Here is a 9762-nt window from a genome sequence, read left to right as displayed (position 1 = left end):
ATTGGGTTTATGACCACCATCCACCACGAAATAGAACTCACCATCGAATGAATGTTGAAGGTTATGAAGATGTAAGTAATTTTGAATAAACACATTAAAATGTGTTTTACATAGCATGTAAAATAATGAATGATAAACAAGATATTTTGTTTTTGTGAATTTTAGAAAAAGTGTAAACTGATACATGGTTGAATAATATATAAGACTAGCTGTTGGGGGGAAGCAAACTACGCCACTGATGATTTGATCTGAACCTGCGCATCCGGACGGTGCCACTCCATGACGCACCCAGACAATCGTTGACAGCTAGCTGTCATCACTGTCATTCTGAAAACTTCTCTCGTACCACACATTCTTTGCTAATCACAAAAAAGGAGTAGAGATAGAACCCGAAATAAAGTTGAATTCCCAAATTGTTAAATAATTGAATCATCCTGTCGTGCTTTTGAATTTAAAACGAGGAGATCAAATGTAGGTAAAACCTAATAATGTAAAGTTGTTGTTTAATTATTGTTTCTCTTAATAAATACAGCTTTGAGCTCGCTATACATTGCTAAAAACGCGTGCTGAATAGAACCTCCGAAACCCCCGTAACAAAACTCAAAGATTTGAGGTTATCGAGTGGGAATAAGTGCCACAGGATGCCGGAAAGTGACCTCTTCAACTGCCCGTTGTGCGAGCAGGCAAACAACGTCGAAGACATGGTCATGTGCGACCAGTGTGAGAAGTGGATCCACTACAGCTGTGCGGGATACGACGAGCAAAGGAAGGAAGAGCATTGGAAGTGCCAAGATTGCTGCGGTACGCGCCACCGTGAAACCACATTGACACCGGTAGCAAGACCTAACGGAGATGTAGCAGGAGGAAGTAACCCGATCGACGAACGGGCCCGTCTAAACTTGAAGCTGCTGGCGGATCAGAAGGCACATCTGCTGAAGGAATTGGAGCTGGATTTCGCACAGCAGCTTGAACGGAAGAAGTTGGAACTGGAGAAGGAGGCGTTGAAAATTCAGTTCGACATACTGAATGGTTCTTCTGACGGTGGCGTTGGATCAACCGGACCCTTTGGAACTACCAGTGGAGCAGCGGCAAACGTTGGCCGCAATACAGAGTGGATGAGTCGTCTAAATCAGGTCACTGCGTGCACGAATCAGCTAAATATTGCTTCAGCTAGCACGACAACAATTTCTACGACTAACTCCGAAAATGCTCCACAATTCTCTTTTGCCAAGGGAAACAAGTTCGTCCAACCGAGTTCAACCATTCCGTCATTCACCTCCACCACCTCCACTTCCGCCACCACCAATCAACTACCAACGTCCGCTGGTGTATGTTCGACGCGAACGAATTATGATCATCCGTCTCACGAACTGTGTCAAGCTTCGGGCTTCCTTCACGAGTTTCAGTCCGGAAGAGGACCACTTCAGCTGGATTCTTCGACGCCAACGACGAAAACCAACTGGGCCAACCCGACGCTCGGCTACACCATTCCTACGCAATGTTTACCAACAGCTATCAGCTCAGTGATACCATGTGGAAGCTACCCGCTGGTGGGTAGAAACGTAAGCCAACCGTACCAGGTAACGAATAGCGTAGGAAATATAGTGTCAGTAGGTCAAGCTTCATATCCTCAATACACGAATAGTAGCGTAGGTCCAATAAACCTGGTAGGGAATCCAATGAATGTAAATCAATCCTTCGTACACCCCTTACTCTCATCAAGTGTACCCCAACAATACTCACAGGTGTACCCTGTTAATTATTCGCTACCAGCAATGAATCCAAACGTCTCGCAAGTGCCTCTTCCAAACTATCAAGTGCCTTTATTGAACCAGCAAATGCCGGGAATGAATGGTGAAATAAATACACCCACATCTCGTCAAATGGCGGCGAGACATGTTATGTCGAAAGAACTCCCAGTATTCAGTGGAAATCCGGAGGAGTGGCCTATGTTTTTTAGTGCCTTCAACACATCCACAGAGGCCTGTGGATATAGTGATGTGGAGAACCTAGGCCGCCTTCAGCGGTGCCTGAAAGGTGCAGCACTGGAAGCAGTTCGCAGCCGACTCCTGCTCCCCGCATCGGTACCGCAGGTGATCCAGACGTTGCAGCTTCTGTACGGGCGACCGGAGCAGATAATCTACGCGCTGCTTTCGAAGATTCGGGATGTTCCTGCACCGAAAGCGGAGAACCTGCAGTCACTTATTGCCTTCGGAATGGCAGTACAGAATTTCTGCGACCATCTGGAGGCTGCAGCGCAAGTTGCACATCTGTCAAACCCAGTGCTTCTGCAGGAGCTAGTGGACAAGCTGCCGGCACATCTGAAGCTGGAGTGGGTCACATTCAAACGTCAGTTCCTGGTGGTTGACTTGCGCGTATTCGGCAGGTACATTTCGAACCTGGTATCGGCAGCGGCAGAGGTGTCTCTAAACGTGGATATCAAGGGGACGAAGCTGAAGAAAGAGGAGAAGGTGAAAAGTTTCGTTAATGCGCATCTCTCTCCGACAAGTTCGACGGAATCGCCGAAACCAAGATCGGAGTCATCGAAAGCTGTCGCGTCCGTTATCTGCTTAACCTGTGGGAAACCGGATCACAAAGTCAGGGAATGTGAAACCTTCAAGAAGATGAACCGGGAGGATCGCTGGAAAGTCGTCCACACCAATTTCCTGTGTCGAACATGTCTCGGGAAGCACGGAAGGAAACCATGTCGTTCTCAAGCTCGCTGTGATGTACAGGGTTGCCAAATGAAGCATCATCCACTTTTGCACGGTAGTGCGACAAGTTCTACACCAACGTCAAGGCAAACGCCACAACAAGCTAATTCAACGCCACCGGAAAATCAGAACGAAGGCGTTAACGCTCATCGTACTGCAAACTCAACCTTGTTCCGGATTCTACCGGTTAAGCTCTTCAACAAGGAACGGACCATCAATACACTGGCGTTCATCGATGAAGGGTTGTCGGTTATGCTCATGGACAGGAGTCTCGCTTATTCGCTGCAGGCTATAGGACCAAAGAAGCGCCTTTGTCTAACGTGGACGGGAAACATTACCCGCGACGAAGAAGATTCCATGCAAGTGGAAATCGAGATTGCGGGAACTGGAGCGAAGAAGCGCTACGTACTTGATGACGTTAGGACCGTCGAATCTCTTGCGCTACCGAAGCAGACGCTGCGCTACAAGGAACTCGCTGAACGCTACAGACATTTGAAGAAGTTGCCAATACAGGACTTCGAATCGGAAGCACCAGGTATTTTGATTGGTGCAAAGCACACCAACCTTACCGCTACGCAGCAAATAAGAGAGGGTGAACTGGGTGAGCCGATTGCTGCTAAGACAAGACTCGGCTGGGCCATCTACGGGGCGATACCAAAGGGAACTGCGTACCCCAGCTACAATCTCCACATCTGCGGCTGTGACTTGGAGAGCGACCTGCACGAGCTAGTAAAGCAGCACTTCACGGTGGAGAACACGGGCGTATCTGCGGACTCAAGTCCCGAGTCTGAGGACGATAAGCGGGCCAGGGCCATACTAAATGCAACGACGAAACTGACTGAAGGAGGGTTCGAGACTGGGCTGCTATGGCGATACGATAACGTCGAGTTTCCTGCAAGCTACGCTATGGCAGTACGGCGGCTCCAGTGCTTGGGACGGCAACTGAAGAAGAGTCCCGAGGTGATGGAAAATGTCGACCAGCAGATAATGGAGTATCAAAGGAAAGGCTATATCCACGAAGCAACGGAGGCCGAACTATGTTCAGCAGACCCACGCTGGATGTGGTATCTTCCGGTGGGTATTGTCCGTAATCCGAAGAAGCCGAGTAAGATCCGTATAGTGTGGGATGCAGCAGCTACGGTGGACGGAGTCTCCCTCAATAGCATGCTGCTAAAGGGGCCGGATCTAGTAGTACCACTCCTGGAAGTTCTATGTGGCTTTCGGGAACGAAGAATTGCCATCGTAGGCGATATAAGGGAAATGTTCCACCAACTAAAAATGCGACAAGAGGACCGTTACAGTCAACTGTTTGTCTGGTTTGGAGAGTCGGAGCAGCAACTTAAAACCTTCATCATCGATGTGGCAACTTTCGGGTCGACGTGCTCACCATGCTCGGCGCAATTCGTGAAGAATCTGAATGCAGCTGAGCACGCAGAGCAGTACCCGAAAGCAGCAGAAGCGACCCAACGCCGCCACTATGTCGACGATTATTTGCAGAGCTTCGACAGCGAAGAAGAAGCTTGCCAGGTAGTCGAAGAGGTGAAACTGGTCCATCGACAAGGTGGATTTGACATCCGAAACTGGTTGTCCAACTCGTCCGCGGTCCTCGAATGGGTCGGGGAAGCTGATCGCACTCCAGCAAAGATCGTCGGAGGGACCGGAAACGAAATGGAGCGAGTATTGGGAATGCAGTGGAATGCAAAGAACGACATGTTCCTGTTCTCCAGCGATGTCAACGTGGAAGCGATCACTCCCACGAAGCGAAATATCCTGCGTTGCGTGATGTCGTTGTTCGACCCGTTAGGCCTTCTCTCTCACTTCTTAATCCACGGAAGGGTAATCATCCAGGACATATGGCGAACGAAGGCAGGGTGGGACGATATTGTGGAGGGTCCTATCCTGAACCGCTGGCGTGTGTGGGCCGGGATGTTCAACGAACTTGGAGATGTTCAAGTTCCACGTGCTTATTTCCCAGGTATATCGTCAGACGACATTGATGATCTGCAGCTACACATCTTCGTAGATGGAAGTGAAACAGCCTATGCATGTGTTGCCTATCTTCGAGCCTCAATCAACGGTGAATACCACAGTGCCCTCGTATCCGCAAAGGCAAAGGTGGCTCCACTGAAAGCGCTGTCCATCCCGAGGCTGGAGCTTCAAGCAGCACTGATCGGCTGCAGGCTGATGAAGACGTTGTGCAGCAGCCACAGCCTCCAGATAAAGCGAAGAATATTCTGGACGGATTCGAAGACCGTCCTTTCCTGGATCCATTCCGACCACCGCCGGTATAGGCAGTTTGTTGCCTGTAGAATTGGTGAGATCCTGGCGAAATCCAATCCCGAGGAGTGGAGATACGTACCATCGGGGCTCAACAGTGCAGACGACGGTACAAAGTGGAGAAGTAAACCTAACTTGAAGCCCGACGGTCGCTGGTTCAGAGGGCCGGAATTCCTGAAACGTTCGGAGGAGATGTGGCCTAAACAAGCAAACAAGCTGATCTCACCGAAGAGGAACTGAGACCTTGTCTCGTTCACGTGACAGATTCGCAGGAAGGAGTCATCAATTCGAGCCGATTCTCCAAGTATGAGAGGTTTCAGCACACGATCGCCTACCTCTTTCGCTTCGTCGATAACTGCCGTCGAGTACGGCGGAAGGAACCGCGAACGACTTCGCATTTCAGCAACGAGGAACTTGCTCGGACCGAGAATGCTCTCTGGCGACTAGCTCAGCGCTCCGTGTTTCATGAAGAAGTAGAGGTGCTGACAAAAGTGAAGAACGGACACCGGTTAAGACTGGCGCGAACCAGCCGAATCTTCAAGTTATCTCCATTCATCGACAAATTCGGAGTGCTTCGAATCGATACGCGCATCGTCGGGGCAATCTTCGTGCCGTATGACACCAAATACCCTGTGATCCTTCCGAAGAAACACCGCATAACAGACCTGATACTCGACTGGTTCCACCGACGTTACCTTCATGCAAACCACGAAACGGTCACAAATGAAGTTCGCCAGCGATTCTACGTGCCCTGTCTTCGTGCACTCGTGCGGAGTTTGGTGAAGCGTTGTATGCAGTGTAGAATTACGAAAGCTAAACCATCGTGTCCACGTGAAGGTCCGCTCCCGGAGGCAAGGCTCAGTCCCTATATTTGACCATTCACCTTCGTCGGGCTTGATTATTTCGGCCCCATCATCGTAAAAGTTGGACGATCGTTTGCCAAACGATGGGTGGCACTCTTTACATGCCTCACCATCAGAGCTGTTCACCTAGAGGTCGTGTATTCCCTGTCCACGGAGTCGTGTAAGATGGCTATCCGTCGATTCCTGGTGCGTCGTGGATCACCCTTGGAGATAAGGAGCGACAACGGCACGAACTTCATTGGAGCAAGCCGTGAACTCCAGCAGCAAGTCGCAGATATGAATCAGCACCTGTCATCAACCTTCACTAATGCGGTTACTAAGTGGGTCTTCAACCCACCGTCTGCCCCGCACATTGGGGGGATCGTGGGAGCGGCTTGTTAGATCGGTCAAGGTTGCCTTCGCTACACTAAACTCAAACAGGAACCCAGACGACGAGACACTCCTCACCCTGATGATCGAGGCCGAAGGGATAGTGAATTCGCGGCCCCTGACGTTCGTCTCTCTCGAATTAGAAACCCAAGAAGCTCTGACGCCCAACCACTTTCTAGCTGTCATCACTGTCATTCTGAAAACTTCTCTCGTACCACACATTCTTTGCTAATCACAAAAAAGGAGTAGAGATAGAACCCGAAATAAAGTTGAATTCCCAAATTGTTAAATAATTGAATCATCCTGTCGTGCTTTTGAATTTGAAACGAGGAGATCAAATGTAGGTAAAACCTAATAATGTAAAGTTGTTGTTTAATTATTGTTTCACTTAATAAATACAGCTTTGAGCTCGCTATACATTGCTAAAAACGCGTGCTGAATAGAACCTCCGAAACCCCCGTAACACTAGCTGACCCGGCAAACGTTGTTCTGCCATTTGAATTATGTCTAGAGAATATTTTGGGTGTTTTTTTATTTATTTTGTTTATTTATTAGGTTCATTAGGATTTTAGCTGTAACAGAGCCGATTTTTAATCGTGTACATGTACATATGTTTATTTTTCCATAAATTGCAAATTACATAGTAGTAGTAGCCATTTAGGCGTTAGGTTTTCTGTTCCATTACATTATGGTAAATTACACAGTAGTAGCCATCTAGGTGTAAGGGTATTCTATCTGTTCTTCCAGTGTTCAGCAGACCGGACAGCGGAGACAGTTGATATTGATCATTGTTGGGTTATTAATAGAACAGCAGCCCGATGTTTCTTGCAGAGCAGAGCAGTTGCATGGATGAATCGATCTTTGTTCCACCGTGGATCGATCTCCATCGCTGGTTGATGGTTGCGTGGACGTAGTTATTCTATAACAACACAAAGATTGTCAATTGAGGGCCCTGAGTTTTTAACTCACGATCGATCGCTTAATAAGTAAACACGTAACCAAGTGGCTACCAAGACCCCCTATTTTGGGTGTTGAATAAAACATAACTAATGTATTTTGAGCGCGTTTGAATTTTTTAACGATCAACAAAATTTTTCGAATGTGATCGATAAAAAGAATGAATGAAAAAAAATCAACGGAAGTTGGTATGATGTTTCACGACGCAATTTATTTCATTAATTCTTTCCACTTCCTTTATCCACAGACTTGCAATTGTATTAATTGCTCTTTGCTCTGCTTAGGCGAATATGGTACTACTCACTCGATGTCGTTCAAATACATGAAGCCATAGTCTTAACCCTAACTTAACTTTTTTGTCTAAAAAATTTCTTGCCGTTTCATCAAAACTTTATACATAACATAAAATCATCATCAGATACAATTTTCGTTCAAAAGCGTGTTTATTCCTCCCGAATATCCATTTTGCATTTTTGCTACACAGAAATGAATTACGGAGCTCAATGTTGTCTATGTCGGATTGCGTCGCAAGGTTAACACATTTGAACAACTCGATTGGAGTTGAGTCGAACGCAAAATTGCAATCATTTCGGATAATGTTGAGTCTGACGCTGTTACGGCGTTGCTCATGATAGCGTTTCCCAAGTGAATGTATTCTTCCTCAAGCCACTTATGTTGATTAGGAATCGCAGTCGTTCGCTCTCTACCTTCGCATACATTTCGATCATGAATTGTTGGTACAGCTCACGAAATCATATAATATAAATAGCTGACCCGGCAAACGTTGTTCTGCCATATAAATTATTTCTTGCGAATATTTTGGGTGTTAAATAAAACATGACAAATGTATTGTAAGTGTGTTTGAATGTTTTAAAAATTAATCGAATGTGATAAAAAAAAGAACGAATGAAACGATTTGAGCAAATGTTTGTATGATGTTTCTTGATTCAAAGTATTTCATAACGGAGCTGACATAATTAATCTCTTTCAAGTTTAATGTAAAGAGGAAAAAAGGTAATATACTTTTGTCGTAAAGTGGAAAAATGAAAAGAAAGAAAATCAATATTGTTTTCGTTTAAATTCTGTCTCCTTGGTAAAATACGTGCTTTTCGTTTTCAAAATATACGGCTAAATTTATAGCTGCTAGGTCATGTTCATGAATTGAGAAACCAACGATACGCCAGGCAACTGCAGTGGAGCTGATATACCTTTCTGTGGTAACCGTATCGAATAGTCATTCACATTTCGGAATCCAATTCGTTTGAAACTGAATCGAATTTCCCGATTTGATCGAAATCGATTTTTGCATTCTTAAATCCGCTCGGCTCAAATTCAAGTGTTCTAAGCAAATGTGGCAACCTCGCCTTGACGCAAAAAAAGATAAAAAAAATCATCCGTATTCGTGGAGCAATTTACAATTAAAATTTGAGTGGAAATTATCACTAGATGTTATTTAAATACATAAAAGACAGTCCTGATTCTAACATAACTTTTTTCTATAAATTTCCTTGCACTTTCATCAAAATTTTATCCATAATATAAAACCATCATCAGACACAATTTTCGTTCGAGAATTTTCCCCAATTGGAGAGATTGTGTTGCTTTTCTACATAGAACACATGTTTGATATGCAGAGCCAATTTTCCATTGAAATTTTTGTTCTAGAAGCATTTTTTTGTACACGAATATCCATTACCGATCTTGTTTTATAGACATGAATACACAAAGCACAATGTTTTCATTGTCGAATTGCGTGCAAATACTGCCACATTTGCACAACTTAATTAGACTCGAGTCGAACGGATTCTAGAAGGCAAAATTGCAATTCGTTCGGGTAGTTTTGACTCGGTCGATTTTCAGAATACAGGTGAGTAGTTGTTCAGTTGACAGATCTGAAATTTCTGAGGGAATTACACTATTGATTACCTCAGGGTGTATACCGTTGACACCCAAACTAAAAATGTGTGGATAAGGCAATCCTCGCTTCTTCCATTTAACCGAATACATCCAGCAACAGGTGGGACCGAATCCGACCAGATTCCATTTTTTGTTTGAACACACGCGCTGTTTTGTTATGACAATGCAGTGCGTTTTTCCTTGGCAATAGCAAAGACTGTATCGGCTTTGCCCTGATAGCGTCTCGCAAGGTAATGTATTCTTCCTTCAGCCGCTTTTGTAGATAGTGACGTAGGAATCGCAGTCGTACGTGTGTGTCAACGATGAATTCCAAATTATTGTTTTTTCATCGAATCACATTTTCTCGCGTCACTGAAAAGTTGCCTACTACGATTCCAGCTTATGCATTGAATCCACACACGTGCTCTCCTCTCCAGGTGGTGATTTATCAGGACTGATGACAATAGCCGTGATTGTGATTTTGTAATTCGACCAAGTGTGATTTGAAGTACACTGGAGTCGCTTTTTACGCGGGGGATACGTGCCGCGTAAACAAAAACCGCGTAAACGAAAACCACGTAAATTCCAAAATTCGCGTAAAAAAAACCGCGTTAATTCCAAAATCCGCGTAAAAAAACCGCGTAAATTCCAAAATCTGCGTAAAAAAAACGGGTAATTTTCAAAAT

General features: G+C 45.4%; 1 protein-coding gene across 1 annotated transcript; it reads left to right on the top strand.

Annotated features, from left to right (window-relative positions):
* The first annotated feature begins 641 nt into the window (after positions 1–641).
* On the top strand, positions 642–5231 carry LOC129766735 (uncharacterized). The gene has a single exon (XM_055767334.1). The coding sequence runs from the start codon at positions 642–644 to the stop codon at positions 5229–5231; it is 4590 nt and encodes a 1529-aa protein (XP_055623309.1).
* The last annotated feature ends 4531 nt before the right edge of the window (positions 5232–9762 follow it).

This window comes from Toxorhynchites rutilus, chromosome 2, assembly GCF_029784135.1.
Source record: "Toxorhynchites rutilus septentrionalis strain SRP chromosome 2, ASM2978413v1, whole genome shotgun sequence".
NCBI lineage: Eukaryota > Metazoa > Arthropoda > Insecta > Diptera > Culicidae > Toxorhynchites > Toxorhynchites rutilus.
Note: the sequence above shows the minus strand (reverse complement) of the source record. Positions and strands in the feature narration are given on the sequence as shown.